Source organism: Lytechinus pictus, chromosome 2 (assembly GCF_037042905.1).
Source record: "Lytechinus pictus isolate F3 Inbred chromosome 2, Lp3.0, whole genome shotgun sequence".
NCBI classification, from domain to species: domain Eukaryota; kingdom Metazoa; phylum Echinodermata; class Echinoidea; order Temnopleuroida; family Toxopneustidae; genus Lytechinus; species Lytechinus pictus.
Genome location: NC_087246.1, coordinates 8,644,719 through 8,667,481, shown reverse-complemented (window position 1 = coordinate 8,667,481; position 22,763 = coordinate 8,644,719). Strand labels below are relative to the sequence as shown.

The 22,763-nt window shown below is 34.7% G+C and overlaps 1 protein-coding gene across 1 annotated transcript; it reads right to left on the bottom strand.

Annotated features, from left to right (window-relative positions):
- Nucleotides 1-4,488: 4,488 nt before the first annotated feature.
- Nucleotides 4,489-22,763, bottom strand: LOC129253600 (G-protein coupled receptor 143-like). Its single transcript, XM_064108731.1, has 9 exons — nucleotides 22,540-22,763; nucleotides 15,717-16,499; nucleotides 15,026-15,135; nucleotides 13,482-13,570; nucleotides 12,009-12,107; nucleotides 10,303-10,427; nucleotides 9,201-9,306; nucleotides 7,952-8,039; nucleotides 4,489-6,945 (listed from the first exon to the last, which is right to left on the bottom strand). Exons 2-9 carry the CDS (start codon nucleotides 16,051-16,053, stop codon nucleotides 6,724-6,726), a joined length of 1,176 nt encoding a protein of 391 aa, XP_063964801.1. The 5' UTR covers nucleotides 16,054-16,499; nucleotides 22,540-22,763; the 3' UTR covers nucleotides 4,489-6,723.

Below are 22,763 nucleotides of genomic sequence, written 5' to 3'. Positions count from 1 at the left end.
AGATAAGGATTATGGTTTATTTAGTATTGGAGGTTTGATTTTATGTTTGGCTTAATGGGCAGACTTTCCATCGGAGCAATTGTCGCCTGAACAAATGTCTTGGAACCCGTTTTACAAATCAGAATTCATTGATTATTGAAAATGATTTAATGAAATGATAACCCCAAAATCTACGATAATCTTATTTTTGTATGACTCTTTAAAGGACAAGTCCACCCCAACAAAAAGTTGATTTGCATAAAAGGAGAAAAATCCAACAAGCAAAACACTGAAAATTTCATCAAAATCGGATGTAAAATAAAAAAGTTATGACATTTTAAAGTTTCGCTTAATTTCACAAAACAATCATATGCACATCCTGGTTGGTATGCAAATTGGCACACTGATGACGTCAATCACTCACTACTTCTTTTGTATTTTATTATATGAAATATGAAAAGTTCTAATTTTCTCTTCATTGTCATGTAAAACAAAATTTTATTCCTCCCTGAATATGTGGAATTACCATTATTGTACCAGTTTATGGTTAAGTCAAGTTGGTCCTTATTGTCAAATCTGTAAAAATGGAAATATTGTATAATTCAAACAATAAAAAACAAAAGAAATAGTAAGTGAAAGACACCATTGACTCTCTCATTTGCATATCGCTGAGTTGGACATTTTAACTGTTTTGTGAAAAATAAGCGAAATTTAAAAATGTCATAACTTTTTCTTATTTTACATTCGATTTCGATTTAATTTGCAGCGTTATGTTTTCTCTATTGATTAAAATCAACAATTTTCTGGGGTGGACTTGACCTTTAAAGAAACAATAGGGCATTTTGTCTGAAATTGTCCTCTTCGAAATTGGTACTGCATCTCTACACAGTTGAACGTTACTTGATGCATTTAATAACGATTGCATTTATAAGCAGCAAACTATTCTAGTAGAATGTTAACTACGCCCACATGCACTTATTTTTCAGTTTACGTTCCAATGTCAAACAAATTTCTATTCAAAAGTGTCCTCTCCGAAAAAAAAAACATTTGACATATTTGACAGGAAAACTTAATAAATCACTGAAACCATCTAATCCCTAAACTACTATTTAACCCCATCATCACATCAAAACACGACACCCACTTCTACTTAAAAAAGGGCAAAAATGTATATTTTTATTACAAACATTTTTTTGAAAGTATGTAGACATATTGTGTTATGTGTGCTGTATGTATAATACATATATCCCAAAATGTATAATAATACATATATCTCAAAAGAAGTTGTATTGCATTGAAGTTTGTAATAAAAATCTGCGTAAACTTAATTGATTTTAATAGCTATTGGATAATCCTAATTAAACATTACCGATGTAAAACATTTTCTTTCAAGATATACCTATATTTAGTAAACTAATCCAAATATATGCATGGTAATTGTAAAGCCATTATGTCTTTTACATCTTCAGATACCTGAAGAAGGCCCAACTAAATGGCCGAAAGCTTGTAGTAATAAAAGTTGAAGAAATCCAGGCTACGTCTCTAGCTTCAATGCTTTTTGAGCTTCTTCGTCAATATATTACTCACTGAAGCACCCACGCAATGTTTAGGTCCTTGCTCATCACAATTATTATATATATATATATATGCATATATTATGGTTGTGGTTAGGCTTAGGAGTAGAACGTTAGGGGAAGTGTGGCTGTCACAAAATCATCATAGAGCTAATTGCTATCTGAAAGAGACATTCATGTTCATTTTGTCACAATATACAGGTTTGGTTCTCTCTCTCTCTCATTCTATTTTATTTCATTTATTTATTTTTGTGTTAGTTAAGTGGAATGGTATACATGTATATACCATACCACCCGTTGTGGCTTCGACAGGCCTGTGTACTATAAGGTTGATGCCATTATGTGGGGTGGGGGCACACTGCAAAAACTCTGATGTTGATTTAACACCAGCCTGGAATCTATATATGTCCACACCAGAGAAGTGTTAAAAAACACCAGTTTCGTTTTGGTCTAACACCAGAAAGGTGTTTGTACAACACCAATTAGTATTAAAACTGCATCGGTTTGATTCCAAACTGGTGTTGTTTCAATACTTCTCTGGGGTGGACATATATAGATTTCAGGCTGGTGTTAAATCAACACCGGAGTTTTTGCAGTCCACTTGCATTAAAATTTGTACTGTATAGTAATCCCTTTTCAATAATGCTAGAAGTAACAAGACATTGAAATGGCCAACTACCCCCTCTTGCTGTATACATTGTCACATTCACACATTTTATGACATGTAAAGTGAGATTTTATTTGACTTTGTTACATGATTTGAGAAAGTAGGCAGTATCTACCTCTCTTTTATACTAAAATTACGGTCACATTAAAACATATCAAAACAAAATGCCTCAACAACAAAGAAAGTTCAATGATAAAAAAAAATCAACAATTCATGCAAATGGGACAATATATATGGCAAGTGGAGATAGATAACTTAAGCGATTATAAACAGAAAAAAGAAATCACACTTATTTAGTAAGAATATTTTAATAGAAATCTATTCAATCTGATACAAGAAAATAATATAATTATTAATACACATATAGGCCTACTATATAATGCAACAATTCAGCAACATAAAAATATACAAAACTCAAATTTAGCACAATAAAGTCACAAGGTCAAAGAAAATGGGAATGGAAATAGTGAAAACAAGCCACAGATAATTATAATTTAAGGAAAGAATAAAAAGTATACAAGAGGTGTAGATATTCATAATCAAAGAATATGGAGCAAATGAATAGATTACACAGTAGAGATCCACCTGTTTTTCTACTTACAGCTGGTCAAATTGTATTTACCTACTGTATGTTGCGATACACAGGCATCAATCAATCAAAGGAAAGAGCAGAGCATAAGAACTATAATGTAGTTTCTCTATCCATCAACAACATCTAAGTACCTAACAATGGTATTAAACAACAAGCAATATCAGGAAGAATATCATAACAACCATTTGCAAATTAAATTTGAAAATCAATGAGTTTAGTGATTATATTTGGGAATTGGGATGGGCTCATGTTTAATTGAATACCCTCTCTACCCTTCCCCCCCCCCAAAAAAAAAAAAAAAAAAAAAAAAAGAGAAAAGCATTTCTTCTGGAAGCTCACTATTGGAAGACATTTTATATACTATCTTGCTGACACCAAGGTTGTCAAGTACATTGACATTTTCTATGATTTTACGTTTCCTAATACAATTATGACTACTTCTCTTCTAAAGTAAGAATCAAAGTAGCATTGTGTCTGCCAGACTTCAAATTGATTATGTAACTATCAACAGAAACAAGGTGAAAAACTAATACCCTTGCCAACTGCTAGCCAACAAGAAAATATGAACAGAAGTGTATACCTCGGCTTTCATGGGCAATCCTGTCAAGGTATACACTTCTGTTCATATTTTCTTGTACTTGTTCATAGTTACCTGACAAATAAAATCAATCAATCAATCAACTAACATCACAATCATCTGATTTCAATAAGAACAATATATCAACTTCATATAATTGTATCAGAGAAACTGTAAAAAATATATGGTGTAGTTCAGTGAAATAATAATAATAAATAAATTTAATTAATAAATAAAAATAATAAAACCAAGGTTTAAAAATTGTAAAGGAAATCCTGGTTGAAAGAATGTATCAGAATGTTCATCTTAATATCAACATGGCAGGAAGAGCTTTATATTCTACAGAGAACACCACAGTGCTCATAGTCACTCAGTGAATTAAAAGGTCCTCTGCCTGGGAACCTCTACTTATTAATATTAATCTTATTTGTTTACTAAGAATAATAAATATATTGATCATGAAGATTTTGTTATTTCATTGATTAGTATAACACTCATGAGTACAAATGCAAATGCAATAAAAATAACACAAAGCTATCCATGAGAATAGATCCTTTAGCATAAGAATCATATTCTCACAAGAGAATATTCATGATTACCATTTTCCATGTTTCCATATTTCTTTATATTTATTCAAAATGTAAGTTTAGCACAATTGTAAACAATCATGATTTGAATAATTTGAGAGCAAGAATGACAGTTTAGAGATTAGAAATGACTTTTTTTCACTCAATTACATGTAAATCCTGTTCTTTTCTTTAAAAAAAATTTAGCTTGATTTTGGACTTGGTGATGTCTTTTTAAAGATCAAACGTAAAAATATGAAGAAAATATAGCATTTTAGAAAGGTTCCTTCAAATTATTTCTTTCTGGAAAGATGAATTACATTTTAACAACCAGAGTTTTAACTTTTTTATGTTCATCATCAATTCGTACACGAGTGTGACCAAAAAGAATAATTTACTAGTGATTGCTTGCATGGGCCACATGCCTTTCAAATTTGCCAATTTTTAAATATCAAGCAAATATCACACTTAATCAGGGAAAAAGTAAATTCTTATACTAAGTTTGACCTGTTTCTTTTTTCCTTTCTTTTTTTGGGGGGCTAGAAAAAATCATTCAGCTCCATAATACCATGCCAAAGGCATATTGCACTGTATAATACACCTAGAAAATGCATGCATAACTGTTCAATGTGAAGAATAACATCATATTTCGACAAGGATTAAATATAAACTCTCTTATTAACATTCAAATGTATACATACTATTGCCCTTGCTTAAATCTTCGAGAACTTGTCCAAATTCATAAACCCAAGCATAATCTCTGTTCTGGTTCACAAAATCTTCTCTCTAAAATTACTGCCAAGGCCAAATCATAAGGGGATCAAGCTTTCCAAAAAGCTGCACCAGCAAAATTAAATTTTGTATAATTGACTTTACAAAACATTTTCCAAATTCAGAATGTTTAATTATTAAAGGTAGGTTCAAACTGTTTTTTATTCTATGATGTTTATAATATATTCGAAGTTTAATTTTTAGTATACCATTCTAACCATATTTCCTGCTTTCCCTGATGCATAGAAACCCTTGGGTGTTAGGCATCTAAAGAACTGTACTATTATTATCATTATTGTTTGATGAATTCAACTAAAACACATTATACATTTGATAAAGAATGTAGCATGAACAGTAAACTGAGAAGCATTTTAGTTGTGTAGTTTATTTTCTTGTCATTTTCTATAAAATTCAAAATAAATATTAGTTAAATATGGAGAAAAATATATTTTACAATTTTAGTTACCAGGTATATACAAATATCAATGACATAACCCTTACTATATGTAATCCTTGTAAATTCTTAAGAGGGCATACTTTGTCGTTAAATTATGTGAATTTAAAAAAAATATAAGAAGTTCAGTATCTGCTCTTTAATATGATACCAAAATCAAGGAAAATGATCAAGGAAAAACAAACTTCTGATTCTTTGAAATAATCCATGAATTTTATTAAATTAAGTATTAAATGAAGACGTTTTACAGGCTAGCTGTCAGATAAACCCAACAATCTCTTTTGTTGACAATCAGCTATGGAAGGCACACAATGAAAAGCTATATTTTACTGAAATAATAGAAATGCCAGCATTATTTCAAAGCATAAAAACTTTGCTATTCCTGAGTTATTTTCTTTGATTTAGGTATCATATGAAAGAGCAGGTATTGAACGTTTTAGATAGGAATGTGATTTTCTTTTTTCAATTTTGATACAGCCCAGCAAGTGACTTTTTTGTTTTTGGTATCCTTTCTTCAAATTGTTTTTACTCACTCATGCATGAAGAATAATCATCAAATGTATATGTGAAAGAGGAGAGTCTAAGATTTAAGACAATAGGACAATTGTATATTGTATTTGTGATTAAATAATGATAAATCATCAATAATTCTCCTTTTTTTCCTGAGACGCACTGTATACATAACAATCAATAACAACTTTATTAGATCAAGTTTAAAATTTTGGGGGAAACTACATGCATTTTGAGCTCCAGAAATGCTTTCTACCAAGTATTTGCAGAAAATGTAGGCTCACACACCTAATTTGAGGGAAACAAAAACAGACAGTCATCTTCCAAACAACAAAGGCAACTTCCACAACTCGACTTTTCCTCATTGTCACAATGGGAGTTTCTAAACATGTAAGCCCTTCCCTCAATGACTAGAAGGCAAGATTGCCATATTCAAAATACACTACTGAATTCTTGTTAAGAGCATCACTATCCCAGTGAACTATTTTTTTGATATTCATAAAATTCAAGTTGCGATTCTGATGTAATATATTATTCAAACTTTCATGAACTTTTATTATAGAGGGTGCTCCATTCATGAAGCTTCTGCTTTTAGGGACACCTTAATCATTTAAACTCTATTTAAATGATTGTAATTCATGTATGATTAGTATATCGCTGCTGAGCTGATAAAACCTTCTATCTCCAAATTTAAATATTTTAATAACAGCTCAGAATAAGCTACATTTTGGAGTTATAACATGTAGCAAGCAACTTTTTTTGCCTCAAAAGAGTTCTTCTCAGCTATCAGGAGACTGTTTTCAGGCAATATGAGACTGCCACCATTGCTATATATTTGAAATACAGCCTTCATAGCTGCCCTCAAATTTTCAATTTTGAGGAACGAGGCTTTATCAGCCCATCCAAAATATATATCTTCATTTTAAATGATTAAATAAAATGAAATGAAATGAACTGAACTGAACTATGATATTCATTGCCAGCAACTTTTATTCTTACTTCAAGTGTGGCATTCGTGTAAAAGCATTTCATTTCAATTAAGAGCATCTCTAGCCCTCCCTCTCATAAGGGGAGTGGTCTCTGTATCCGAGGGAACAGCTGCATCTTTCCACGGAGGATGAGAGTGGAGGATTTCTGAGGGCGAGACGTAATCATCGCTCTCTGATCTGCGTGGAGAGAAACTCAGGAAAGAACATCCTGTTGGTCCCCAGTATACAAGGGTGTTCAAGAAGGCTTGCATAGGGTTGAAAATTGCCTATCAAATACAAATCAAATTTCATAAAACTGGTTAATCATTGTGATTTTTTTTTTTTTTTTTTTGGGGGGGGGTAAGTAATATAGCCATTATATCATACACAAGCCCCTCATACATGTAGGTTGAGTATTTAATTTTTTTTTAATATGAACTTCGAATAGGTTAAGGCTTCTCATTTACTGAAATATAAGATAGAAGTTTCTGCATTAATTTTCCTATTTTTCCAACTTGACCGGTGTGTTGGCTCAGTTAGGAGATCCGTCTCACAACCAGGTCGGGAGTTCAAACCCCGGCCGCATCAGACCAAAAGACGTAAAAAGATGGGAGTTGCTGCTACCCTGTTAGACATTCAATATTTAAGGGATAGAGCCTTGTCGATCTGAGCACTGCACAGTGGCTGCTGGGCCCATGATCAACTGGGCAAAATGAATTTTCAGAATATTTCTATTCTCTCAATTCTATTTCGAACAATAAAATATGGATGGATGGATGGATTTCAAAAATATATTATTATATTCAAATAAGGAATTCCTGTTCTGTATTTTATGAAAATCAGCCAGGAATATTTCGACCTCTCCAATCTTGCAATCATGAATATTCATGACATATAAAAATTGAAACCGGTAATAAACACTATCAAAGCAATAAAATCTCAATCTCCTGCAGATTCCTAATAGGAATAAAAACGCTAGGACTATGAGTGATAGCTTTCTGAAAGTTTTAGCAAGCTTATGCTCATGCACATTACAGTAAGCCATTTCCCATTTAATCTATTTCTTGATATGAAGAATTGGCTTTTGTTAACATAAAATGATATCTTGATACAAAGGATTTCATTTAGATGTTCTGTGTTGTCAACAAAAAGCAACGCATGATATCAAGAATGGAATGCATTAAAAAAAAATCAGATGTAATGAGAAAACATCTTGTCATAACATAATGCATACCCTGGCTAAATCATCAAGAATTGATAGGCTCCTTAAGGAAGAATAGAAACCAATCTTACCATGAGGATCCATATGAAAGGAAAGCCTTTCATATCTGGCTTTACTCTAGACAATAGCAAGATTCCATTAACCACATTAGGTAACCAACTGAAAGAAAGAAGATGTAACACTGATGTTTTCATTTCAATATCGATAACTGGTTCAGCTTTTGCCGATATCACAAAAGACCTCAAGAGTCCAAGGGTATTTTGATTTTTTAATCTTGCCACTCTGGGGGGGATGGGCAATAAGGCCCCATTCAAGTTCTTGGCTATAGATTGCGTGATCGTGAAGTGATTAGCTGAAAACACATTTTGTATTGACTTTATGAATTCACATTTTGAGCAATTTTTAGTCTGACATTTTTTAAACCGCACACCTGGGTGTTGCAAATGAAATGTAGAGGGGCCATATTGCCCCCCCCCCCCAACAGAGTATTAAGGTTTTAAACTCCATAACTATATGGCTATAATAAGCAAAAATTTGGGTTTAACATTATGCTTTAAGACAACATGGAATTAGATCAGATCTAAACGAATGTGACCTGCTAACCCACAACCAACAAAGTTGCCAAAATGAATTTTAGATTTTTATTGAGTTCAAATAGCACATCGTAAGTTCTCAAATGGTACCAGGCTTGTCAAAATTGAACAACAATAGGCCACACAAGTACTTGATTGAATGAAAGGGAAATTCAGTAAAAGCTTCCAAGAAAAAGAGAAAATAAGGTTTGAAGTTTGGGATTCACTCAATCATGAGATGTGCACACTGTGCAATCTCTTTAACATTTCCAAGCAGTCAAGATAAAAATGGTGTTAAAGAAACTCTTGTATCTCATCTTTTATTTAACTTTACAAAGCCATAACTTGACAGTATAAAGAAGAATCACACTTTCAGATAAGCTAATCTCCATATTCTAACATTTTGAAGGTCTATGTACCTTTTCATTTTCATTAATTTAAAAAACCCTTTTCTTTTTCCCCTCCTTATTTGCTGGGGATTCTTTTAACACAAACAGATGAATCATAATTTTGATATATTTCATTTGCTTTGGTGATAGTTATCCAATATTTCTCTCAAACATTTTAGATACATGTATATTAAAGAAGAAAACGTTATATTTTGATACTTATTTTATCTAAATACCTAAGTTAGTCATTCTGAGAAGGTACATGTATCATTAAAAAGAGAGAATGGATAAACAATAAAATGCACAGAAACAAAGAGATTAGACCAGTCACTTTGCTGGTGTCTGAAAGCCTAACTCACCAAATCTCTAGAACAATCACAATCTTGAGGAATTTCCTCTTCACTTGTCTTTCAACCTCCCTCTCCTGGTCTCTATACATTCCTCCTCGTCTCATCAAGGGTGATACTATAAGCAACATCAACAAAGTTTACATTGTTAAAATTGCATCGCAACAGATTTCTCCATAAGGAGTGGAAAATGTGTACTGTTTACATTGTATGCAGGCAAGATTGATTGAATCTGACTCACGTCAGAAATTGCACAAATTAAAAATGAAATTGTGATTAAAACAAACAAATCCATATACAGCTTTAATATTTTGATATTCCTGATTCATTACGCTGATTTTGAAAAGCAGTTTAACACTTTCTATAAAGTGGGTGGTTATATCATTCTGGTGATTAAAAAAAGAGAGAGCAAACCCCTTCCCCCAAAGTTCACATTACAAAACTTTGCATCCTCACAATTCCAATCTATTGTCCATGTTTCCTTGTAAAGTATTTTGATTCGGCTGGAAACTGACAAGAAAATGCAAAATTTCCCTTTTTTTTAATTGACTCTAACAGATAGATTTCTGCAGATTTCAGCTGATGTTAGACTTCTAAATGTTGGACAGGATGGGAGAGGATCACATTCTACCAAAGCTAAAAAAAGAAAGAAATAATATGCATAAAAATACAATAAATGCCAATTCATAATTCCCCAAATAAATAGAATTATTGAGTTTGAACTTAGTTATGTTCGTGGGCTCCATTTATCAATAAGAAACAACAGATCACATCAGATTTAAGATGGAGTTGTAGGACAAGTCAATTAAGTCTTTTATTGACTGAAATATCCAATAAGCCTATTTTAATTGAGCTATTTCATACCAAGTTTTGAATTGGAAGGGAATTAAATTGACCCCCCCCCCTCCGATCTTGGCTGCTGATAAAGAGATCACTTTTCCATCATTTGTAAAATACATAAATTATATTATATAGTTCAACATTGTGGTGTACGTTATTCATCACAAAAACATGTCTACTCGTATGTAACTTCATGCATAAACTGATAACCAGATCTTTGAAACGGCACACAGATAGCATTTGAAAATACAGGTATGCATCATTGACTACTCACCCTTCCTCACTGCCAGAATATATATGATAGGGTTCAGAATGAGGACAATCACCATAGGTACAAACAAGCATAAGTAGTAGGCCTCCAAGAGAAGCTCATCCCCTTTCTTTGCTGAACAGGCCCATCTGATTTCAAACAAATATTGAAAAGCAAAAATCAGAGGAAAGGGGGAGATAGGGGAAACACAAACAGAGAGATAGAGAGGTGAGAGGGAGGCAAGTGGAGTTCTGTGGGGGGAGACTCGAATTATGATTTGAAAGGGGTGTGCCTCACAAATTCTTGAAATGGGGGGGGGTCTAAGGAACTGACTACAGAGTGTAAAATACAGGGTCTTGACAACTATGATTTATTAGGCATGATGAAAACCAGGCCTCTGAAACTGCATGTACCACAATACAAGAGCATGCTTGATTTCAGCAGCGAACCTCTCTTGCTCTGGCTGTGTAGGTTTGGGCTGTGCCCTGGATCACAGACATGTAAGGTCTCATTCAATGAGATAAGCACTAGGCTAATAAGCATCAACTTTGATGTCTTGATTATTCATATCTTTCTTTTAAATTGTGATTTTCATTACATCCTCTGGAAAGCAACAATGTGTTGATGACAGTCTGACCTCTCAATATCTGGCCTCACTTTCTCCACATCCCTCTACCATCCTCATGCACACTTGCCGATTTTTTTTTAATAATTTAATAAATACGTAGATTTCAACCTAAAATCAACATTCCTACACAAACTCAAATCAATTACATATAATTTGACAATATAATTAACATACGACCACACAAATTCTTATAAAAACTATCCTACCCAAATAACCGAAAGAACATAGAGGACAATATTTCATTAAATCAGGGCATGATGCAACCTTGCACAAGCATATGCATGGGAGGACAGCTGAATCAGCTTTTCAAGCAAAATTGATCATGCTCCTTTTGCATGAAGGTCACATGCACAAAAAACACAATAAAACGCAGCACTTAGAATAAACAGAATCACTGAGTTTTATTCAAGAATGAAAATATGAGCTTTGTATTGTTTATTGTTTTCTTTTCATTTCGGGGGAAAAAGCAACACAAAAGTCTTGCATCACAGACAGCACCATCTATCATACTTCAGCCTGTCGTCATTCTAACAATCGCTGACTTCGCGAAGCCGTGAAGGTTGAATTGAGAAACTTCAGTTTTTTTACTCATTCTCTTTCTTTCCAAGACCTGCTCAATATATTCCTCAATAATTTAGGCAGGTAAATTCTTCCAAGAGTTTGAAAAAAAAAAACTGATTTCATTTCTGTAAAAACCTGCCAATAATTTTTCCCAGACAGCAGTGAAATAGTGTGTAGTTACATACTATTTTTCAATTCAATTCACTTCAATATTATTGAAAGATAACCTTGCAAAGTAGCCAAAAGGCTGATTTGTGTATGTTTTCCATAATTTGTCCAGAAAAAAAAGAGGTCGGACTGTAGCGACTGGTATTCAACAGTTGGCCAAGTACATTGTAATAGCAGCATGCTAGTGCACTTCCATTAAGTGTTCATTGATGTCCTTTTCTAGTCACCTGGTCCAGGCAATAATGCATCCTGCTATGTCAGGCATGCTTATGACACATCTTGCTTTGAAATTTGCCTATCCCAATGGAAGAAAGGAAAGGTCTTTGAGAAAACTAGCTCATGATGTAACTCTGAACTGATCTATTCAACTTACTCTGGTTCTGTCGTTCTGTGAAGAGCCCATAATCCAAATGAAAGAAAGGCAATAGGAAGCAACCAACTGATGACAAAGTAAAATCTCAGTGCATGTTTCCTGCAAATAAAGAGCAAAACATAACAAGTGGAACGCCTCTGGCAGTCTCGCCTGCATTACGCAATTTAATATAGCAGCAGTGCTAACTTTGAAAACTACTATAAAATAATCATTCAAAAAAACATAATTCATATAATGACATAATACCACGTTCATTGACCATAAATGACATTTGAACGGAGACTTAAGACTGTCAACTACACCCATGTCCACATTTCATTCACTCTATCCATAAACTTTCAAAGTTATGATGGCACTTCAACAATTACCCCAACATGGCCTAAGTTTATTGAACTTAACTGACCTTTGACTTGGTTTTGTGACCTGAAACTCACAGGGGATGTTCAGTGATGCTTGATTACTCTTATATCCCAAGTTTTATAACTAGATCCATAAACTTTCAGAGTTAGGATGGTAATTCAACATATACCCCCAACACGGCCAAAGTTCATTGACCTTAAATGACCATTGACCATGGTCATGTGACCTGAAACTCGCACAGGATATTCAGTGGTACTTGATTAATCTAATGTCCAAGTTTCATGAACTAAATCCATAAATTTTCATAGTTATGATGGTAATTCAACAAATACCCCCAACTTGGCAAAAGTTCATTGACCTTAAATGACGTTTGACCTTGGTCACGTGACCTGAAACTCGAGCAGGATGTTCACTAATACTTGATTAACCTTATGACCAAGTTTCATGAACTAGATCCATATACTTTCTAAGTTATGATGTCATTTCAAAAACTTAACCTTAGGTTAAGATTTGATGTTGACGCCGCCGCCGCCGTCGGAAAAGCGGCGCCTATAGTCATTAAGATATTACAATCCCAAACTGTTCATCAATTACATTAGTTTGCAGTAATATATAATATTCTTATTCAACATCAGTTCAAACACAAACATAATATTAACCTGTGCAAATCATTTCAAACTTTTTTCACTCGATTGAATAGTTAATTAACGATGTCTATAAGTATGTTGACCATGTCAGAGAGAAACTGGTCTCCAGACCATGTTGCATAAAACATATTGACATTTGAACATATACCATGGAAATAATTTAATATTCTGACAAATCCACACATACGATTGTAACTTATAGTTTACTACAAAAATTGTTTTTAAGAGGAAAATCAGGACATACTGTACATGTAGGGTCTGCCCTTTCCAACCCCCACCCTACCCCTGTCATCCCCTTTCTAAAAGAGTCCAGCCCTATGACTTAAAGTCAGTTGGTGTGTATGTAATCTGTCAATCTTAATTATTGGTGTTGGTGATCATGTTTATGCAACAGTTCCTAGCCTCACTGTACAGTTTTGCAGCGCATACACAGGATAGACAATAACTTCAATTGTTTTAGGCTTACCATGTTTTTTTCTGAAGGAAGAGAAAGACATCAATAGCATAACATGTTATCCAGACATACGTTGCAAAGAAGAAAAAGTGAATCCACGCCTGCATAGAACAAGAGAATAAAGAAAGAAAAGAAAAACACACATGTAGTAAAACACATTCGACTAAATTATAATTATGTACATGTATTTGTTAATACCCCTTTACACCAACGCTACATCCATGCAGTTTTCACTACGTCAACTAAAAATGGTCATGGCGCAGTTGGAACTGCTACTGCGTAGTGAGAGCGTAGCGAGAACTGTTATTGACATGGCATAGTCTGCATGATCTCCAACTCTGGAAACCCATTCTCCGCTACGTGGACTTTGAACATGTCCAAAGTCAACGTAGCAGGAGCACCATCTGAAGAGTGCTAGTAATGACGCAGTAAGGTCTCTGCCAAACTTTGTTCAGGTGAGACCAAAAAGATTATATCCGAAACTTTCATCCCATTCCATGTATGAAAAGATTTTTAAAAACACCTAGTTATTTTATGTTGATTAGGCACCTGAAAAAAAAAAAAAAAGCAATATTTATCCAATACCACATTCATAATTCATCTCCTCCAAAAGTACACAAAAATTTAGAACAACATCCACATTTGTGGGATTCGCCAAATTAAACAAAATAAGGTACAAAATTCACCAAACAAGGCAAAAGCGATTTTGTGTCTCGCCCACTTATGAAAATAACCAGAAATATTGTGATTTGCGAGGACACGCAACAGAATTGCATCAAAACTTCATTGTGAAATGACTGGGATGGAATAACACTTGTCATAAGAGCCTTGCACGTAAACTTTAATGTTGACCTGAAAATGACCTTTGACCTAACAATGTGACCTCTGACTGCAGCATAACATGCAGGTCCCCCAAGTCCATCTACCATCCCAGTTTGGTTGAAAAGTGACTTACAGTTGCGGAGTTAAGTGTCATAAGAAAGTCTTGCATGTAAACTTTAACGTTGACCTGAAAATGACCTTTGACCTTACCATGTGACCTCCGAGTGCAGCATAACCCCCAAGTTTGCTTGAAAAGTGACATACGGTTGCGGAGTTAGGTGTCATAAGAGAGTCTTGCATGTAAACTATAACGTTGACCTGAAAACGACCTTTGACCTTATCATGTGACCTCCGACTGCAGCATTACATACAGGTCCCCCAAGTCCATCTACCATCCAAGTTTGGTTGAAAAGCGACTTACGGTTGCGGAGTTAGGTGTCATAAGAAAGTCTTGCATGTAAACTTTAACGTTGACCTGAAAATGACCTTTGACCTTATCATGTGATCTCCGACTGCAGTATAACATGCAGGTCCCCCAAGTCCATCTACCATCTAAGTTTGGTTGGAAAGCGACTTACGGTTGTGGAGTTATGTGTCATTAGGTTTGTGACGGACGGACGACATTTGGATCCCTAAGTCTCGCCTACACCTCTGGAAGACGAGACAAAAATACTATGATGCAAGAGAATCAAATAGCATCTAGTTTTTGTATCAAAAGCACATTACTTCCTCACCGTTGCTAGGGTACAGAGCCATTTCCATGTCTTGCTTGTTAATTTATTTGTTAAACTCTTATCAGACACGACCAAAATATGGAGGGATTCACTAGCTAGTACTATCAGACCTGAGTAAGGGGAAAAAAAACACATATGCATAGAAATAGATTACATTATTACAAAATTCATTTCATTATAGGTAAACATTATAAACAATTACATGCATCCTCTGAAAATGATTAAGAATTATTTTCAGAAGAGCAGTTACTGACATTTTGTGACCCTACATGACCTTCTACCTTGGTCATGTGTCCTGAAACTCTCAATATACATATACTTTATAAGTCATGGTGACATTTTAAAAGTTTAATCTAGGTTAAGATTTCAATGTTGATACAAGAACATGGTCAAAGTTAATTGACCCTAAATAACCTCCGACCTTGACATGAAACTAGAGCAAGACAGTAAAGCAATACCTGATTACCTTATGTCCAAGTTTCATGAAAAAGACACTTTCAAAGTTCTGATGACATTTCAATATCCTAGTCTTGGTTGATATTTCAATGTTGACATCAACATCACAAGGCACCAACAGTATTGCTCTGCTACAGTATGTGGGCAAGACAAAAAATGAAGATAGCCATTCAAGAAATTAAGGAAAGCTAAGATTAAGTAAGAGCAAAGAAATAACAATCTTTAACATTCTTACCAAGACAAGCCATGATATCTGCAAAAGACAACCAGAAGAGAATCCATTTCTGTCTTATCTCCATCAACCCAGGCCTGATAGCACTGTCAAGGTTAGTTGTATATCTCTTCCGTGGGAACAGCATGTACAAGCTTCCTAACACACTAATAGCAGACATTACAACAACGGTTGAGTTGTACAGGTAGAAGTACGTTTTAATTCTACTAAGATACTTGTTATCTACAGGCACTAAGACAGTCATGTTATAGTTCTCCACTGGCTCTGTGTTAGATATATTTGTTTCATTGGCAATGCCAAAGAATGAGCAGCACAGTAGATCAAGTGTAGGAGAAGCCATTTTGATTTGAAAATCACTCCGCCAAAATGGTTTCAAGAAAGATTTTGATGAATAATTTCTCTGAAAAGCTAAGTAAAGAGTGATCACTTTGTCCTTGAAGAGTCTTCTATTTGCTTTTTCCACAAGGACTTTGCACTGGAGCACATGACAGACTGACAAACAGCAATCCAAGTATTCTTAGAACACTTCTTGGAAAATGGCAGGAGTTCAAAAACTTACACAAGTTTATATGAACCCATTTCTCTAATTGTTTGCTTCACGTTCCTCACTTCAGTTCAGTTGCTTTTCCCTTTTAATAAGCACAAATGTGACTGATACTTGACACTTTCACTGGACTTGGACCTGATGACTTCAAACCTAGCAAATCACATTTCATCTTCTGTTATGCACCTAGGTATAATTGGCCAATTACTGCAACATCATCTTTTAGTATAGACCAGAGGATCCTAGAAAAAAAAGAGATACATGTACTTTTATTAGAAAGGACATTGATTGATCATACTTTCAGTCTTGAAATAGATTATAATGACTTTAAGGAAAGGTGATATTATGTAATTATGTTTATGGGAACTCTTGGAACAAGTTAGCTTTGTTAAAACAGAAAAAAAATGATAATAAACAACTCTCTCCTTTTATGACCCCCCCCCCAAAGAAAAAAATGCTTTTAGCATGTTCCAATGAAACTGTTTGTGATGTTTTTTTTTGTGAAGCCTGTAATAACAATTACCATCAGTGTTTTTCTGTTTATGACTCTACCTGACACAATTTTTCTTAATTTCTTACCTACTTTTCCATTCTTTTTGTACAGGCAGAAGTTTAATTCTGTGATTGACCGACTGGGCATGAATATTAATCACTTAATTTGTGTTAATAGCATACAGGAAAAAAAATGTGCCCAAGTCAGATGGTCAGACAGGCCATGCCAGTCCAGCAGGCTAACCTCTGTTTGCTACTCCTGTACATGTACCTGTACTGGATGTACAGCCAATTTGTTATTCTTCCCAAAAAAAAAATTACAGCTGTACATGTGCCTCACTTCCACTAAATTGCATAACCCCTGAATCAAAGAACACATCCTGGAGATCGCAACATTTTACCCTCTTTAAAATTCTCTCAATAAAGTGATTGTCTATGATAAAAAAAAAAAGGAATTTCTCATGCTTATGTTATGGAACTTGCCACTAGCAAAGAAAGTGAAATCACAGGGTGTACAGCCAAAGATGGACTCTTCACTCTTTAAAAACACAGACCCCCCCCCCACCCTTTCCAAAGAACAGTATTCATTTCAATAAAATTTAATTATCCCTCTGAAAGTATTGTACAAATCCTGGAGGTTCCAAACTTTTCTGTCAGGCAATCTTTAGACTACAAAGTTTCAAACACTGTCAAGTCTTTCTTTTGGAATCATGTTTCTCTATCTCCTTGAGTATAAATTTACACACACGTTCTTTGGGTTGGAGCTGGATTTCCTTTTAAATTCATACATTGCAGTTTCAATATTAATCAGTTCCCTCATGTATTCATCTCCCATGAAATAATAACACTTATTGTTGTGATGCACACTCTTAATCCTCCAATTTGTACTATCATTGTTTGCTATACAAGTACGGTACATGTAATAATACTCCAAAACCACAACCTCATATCCTGACCCACAACCTCATATCCTGGGGTGGCCATGGCGGGTGACACAACAAAAACCAACTATCATCCTAATATTTACCCAAAAAAATAATATTTACAATTTCATTTAGTCTGTTGGACGAACAAGAATTACATGTACATGTGTGGAAAGATTTGCATAATCCATCATTTATTTTGGGTCGATATTCGATAATTCATTATGAATAGCTTTAAATTATAAATATTTGCAAATGCAATTTTAAACAGCACCATCTAAAGATCAGTGAATGCAATGTCACTTTCAAATTCTGAAAATTTCTCTTTTTCATTCAATGTACTGACATACAAACAGGTCTACATGTACACTACGGTTTTCATATTTTCTTCTTTTACATGTACACTATGAATTCACAAACCTACATGTACAATTCTCATCTTCCTTCATTAATTACCTATTCTGACCTAAGGACTCATTCATAATACATGTACCTACCAGAATAAAACCTACAATTCTCATTTCCCATCATTGCCTACCAACCTAAGGGCCTACAAACCTCCTTCATTACCTACCAACCTACTGGTACTAACCTACAATTCTTTTTTTACAGTATGGACCTACAAACCTACCACTGACTCAACAACAAAAAAAGATTTCATTACACACCTACAGACATAACATACAAACCTCAATCTTTCTGTACACCGATGAAACAAAATGTACATACTTAAACATTCAACAACAAAAAGAATTGATGGTTTGGGAAATCCCATTATTCAAGGTTCCAAAAATAAGAAAACTTTCAAGAAATTATTAGGTTAGAATTGTATTATGTTAGCCTTCATCACATTAGTTTAAACAATAAAACATGACTTTTAAAAAATAACAGTGAACATGAATACATGTAAATAACAGTGAACATGAATACATGTAAATAAGAATTTACAAACAAATATTATTTTTGAACAAACACCCTCATCAAATGAACTACAACTGTAGTAATAAGAGACTTATGGGGCGTTGCAAGAAACTTGTGATCAATTGCAAGTCTATTTTCATTCCCGAAATCAAGCATATGACGTGCAATTGATTTCAAATTTGAGATTGATTGCTAATCTGCTCCATGAAACAAGGAGTGTAATCTGATTTGCTGTAGTTAAAAGTGATCAATCAATTGTAAAATTGCAGCAGAATATTTGCGATTTATTGCAAATATTTTCTTGCAACACCCCCTAAGTAAACCTGTATGTATGAAAGACTTCTGTTGATTCATGGCTGCTGGATGCATACAATTTAATAAACATTGTTCATTTCTTTAAAAGTCACCTGTAACTTTGTGTTGACTAGTGTGTCTTACTCTTTAAAGGAATTTAAGAGGCAATTTAATGAATTTATACAAATATTTACTCAACTTTTTAATGGATTGTACATGTACATGATAATTTAGGAGGCAATTTATACAAATATTTACTCAACAACCCTTGTTTATACGCATATTGGGAATCCCACAGTTCTAAGAAAAAAGGGAAGTACATGTAGGAAATTTGTAATGTACAACATATGCATGCACACAATATATGGGTCAAGGAAGATGTTTTGAAAGCAGGTTTTAAAGTGGATGAGAGCTAGTATAGATACAAGAACATGACATAAAAAACAATTTATGACTTTTACTTTTCAAGAAAAAAGAATTAAACATGCTGCACACTGTGTAACATCACATTATTTCCTATAGTGTCCTGATGGTAAGTCTGTATGCACTAGTAGGATTGCATGCACTTGTCCAGGTCAGATATCAAGTTGGGACAGCGGGTTAAATTTTTTTTTTCTTAAATGAAAAAACCTAATTTTTTCTGTTATTTGCTGTTTGTACATGTACATGTACCTATCCAACTTTTTGCTACATGTATATTCCTTTGCATTGTTATGTCATTGGTGGGGGTGGGATTTACATACATGTAAATGTCCCCCACCCACCATTTCAGACACAGGGGGATGTCCTGTGTTATCATCCCCTAATAATTTCTGGTCGAACATCATAATATATGACAAGTATGATCGTGATGATAAGGAGGGAGTACAAACAGACGACTACACAGAAAGTTCAGACCATTTCGATTGATACAGAGGAAACAATCAGACCCTCAATGACAGGAGTTTCAAGTTTTGATTTTGCCAGCTTTAAAATATCAACTGGCAGTTTTGATATAATATTAACATCCAATAATGTGTATTTGGACGATCAATTTGCTCATAATGAAAGGAGCTGAGCTGATAGTGTTAAGGCATTATGGGAGTAGAGTTGGTATTCATGATGTCAATTTGCAAATACATGTATATAATTATGGTAAAGCAATCTTAGGTTGTCACTTTAGATTGAAATAAAAGAATTATATGCTCACAGGAGATTTCCATAAGACATTCGGAATAATATACCATTTTAAAGTGACTTTGCAGTAATTATCATGAAGGTTTCTGATCATTGATTGTGAAGGACAAAGTTGATTAATAATAATATAAGACATGACGGATTAATGCTGATGAGCATTTGTATTTGGTTTTATGTGAACTACAACTTTAAATGAAAGCTTATTATATGTAGCCTGTTCTGTCATTAGGATTTAGGAAGTTTACTATAATTTTCAGATGGCTATTTTATGGGAAAGCAAAGCAATGCCTGGAAGAACAAATTCTGTGTCATCCATTCTTGAGAAGGTGCTCTACATTCTTGGTGAAATGCTGGTGTATTTGACCTGACTGCTTCATGCCCCCAACCTTAGTGAGAGGGGTAGGGTACGTACGAGCGTTTTGCTCTTCAACAAATCACAGATTCACAGTGACATCTATCGACCTGAAATCCTGAATAGAATTAGAATCAAATCAACTATGTCAACGATGGACTAGACAGCTGGCAGCCGTCTGTTTCGAGGATTTTGTTAACATTTTAATTTTTTTAAATTTATCCTCGTACACAGACGGTTCGCTATCGTGCAGCCACCATTAGGGGGTTAACAATGCAAAATCCCCCCGACGGGGTTCATCTATTTTTTTCTTTATTTCATAAAAACATTTAAAATGAACTGTACCAAAATAAAGATTATCATTCCGTTTTGGCCTGAAATGCACCAAAACGGGGAAAAATAAACTTAACAGGGATAAAAACAGTGACTTACTTTGGCTGTCGCGCAACTTCACTTCCCTGTTTTATCCTAACTTAATACATACATGTAAACATATGGCCATTGAGTCCCTGTACAGATCGAGCTAGAACTTCGGTCTCTATATTGGTGAGTGGAGCCAACGGAGTTCAGTGGAACAACCAACATAACAGAGACCGAAGCTTTTGGTCTACGATGGACATTTTAAGGTTTGCATGCATTAAGTCTAGTTCACTGGTAAGCGGATTGGTTGATAATATGTCCGGTTTACTCACACCTGATTGACCTGACCCTGAATCAATGAGCACTGTGCTATGTTAAAACTAGATTGCTAGATGGAACTGGGCTTAATCAAATCCTTTGTTTGTCACTTGAAATTAGATTTAAAATCTACATGAGTTTAATACCATAAAAAAGCAGTAAACAACACACATCAAAAAAAGAAAGAAAAACAAATCTACACGACTCACGAGTTTTACACATGGCGTTACTTTGAGATGTTATAAAAGGCAATTAAAGAATATATTGTCAAATTAAAACTGTCACAGATTACCCTAGACCAAAAGTTTCGGTCTCCGAAGTTCTAACTCAATTTGTACAGGGACTCAATGGCCATACATGTATATGTTTGTGTATTAAGTTCGGATAAAACAGGTAAGTGAAGTTGCGCGACAGCCGAAGTCACTGTTTTTTCCCCTTTTAAGTTTATTTTTCCCCGTTTTGGTGCATTTCAGGCCAAAACGGAATGATAATCTTTATTTTGGTACAGTTCTTTTTATATATTATTATGAAATAAAGACAAAAATTGATGTGCCCCGTCGGGGGGATTTTGCATTATTAATCCCCTAATGGTGGCTGCACGATAGCAAGCCGTCTGTGACTGTGTACGAGGAGAAAAAAAAAATAATAATAAAATGTTTAAAAAACTCATCGAAACAGACGGCTGCCACTGCCAGCTGTCTAACTAAGATAAATAGCCTGAAGTTTACTCTCATTTCACATTTGGTTGTATAGCCTAGGCCTAGGCCCTACTTGTAAATGATGTAATTCTGCTAGCGTCAAAAGAATGAAGGATGGTGATGAATGCATCATGTAGGCGGATAGTAAAACTAAAAATTTAAATGTCAGAAATTGTTAAATCCCCAGAAACGACGGTTATTCCTGTCCAATCATGGTACCGGTCATGCCGGTACATTGTCATTGACAATGACATTAGAAAATTATTTTTACTCTCTACATGCTCTACTAGGACTAGGTCCTAGGAGCCTCTTGGCTACAATATATCAAAATGACAAAATCATTTAAAAAATATCATCACACGGTCACGGACATGACGGAGCTGAGTCCTCTTAGTTACTACTACTAGGCCGGGTCCGTCCGCTGCTGTCTATCTCGGCCTCATGGCCTCAGCATCAGGCTAACATAACCCTGAGAGCTCCGGCCCGCTTCGCTTCGCTTCGCGGGTCGGAGCTCCCTGGCCTGGGTTAGGCGGCTAAGCTAAGCCTAAGCATCATTCACAAATCACAGGGGCCGACGCTCCGGGCCAAAAGTATACCGGTTTTATTAATTTTGCATGTATTATAGAATAATACTTGTGTAATCACAGACCTGTACCCATAAAAAAACCATCTAGATTTATAGAAATAGAGCCAACTTGTTACGAATATGTACAAACTTACGAAAAAACAAACATCAAATGTAACTTACCGGTACAGGAATTCCAGTCTTCTGGCATAGGATCTACTTGTAAGATGTCGGATTGGATACCGTACCGGCAACCGGTTTGTAATAAACCGTTTGTTACCGTCCCACTATGGTATACATGTACTAACAAGAAAAAAATTAAGCCCCGATTATGCTGCTCTTGGTGGGGGCCATAGAGACGTTATTAGTATACATCTCTATGGTGGGGGCACATCCCCTTGAGAGTC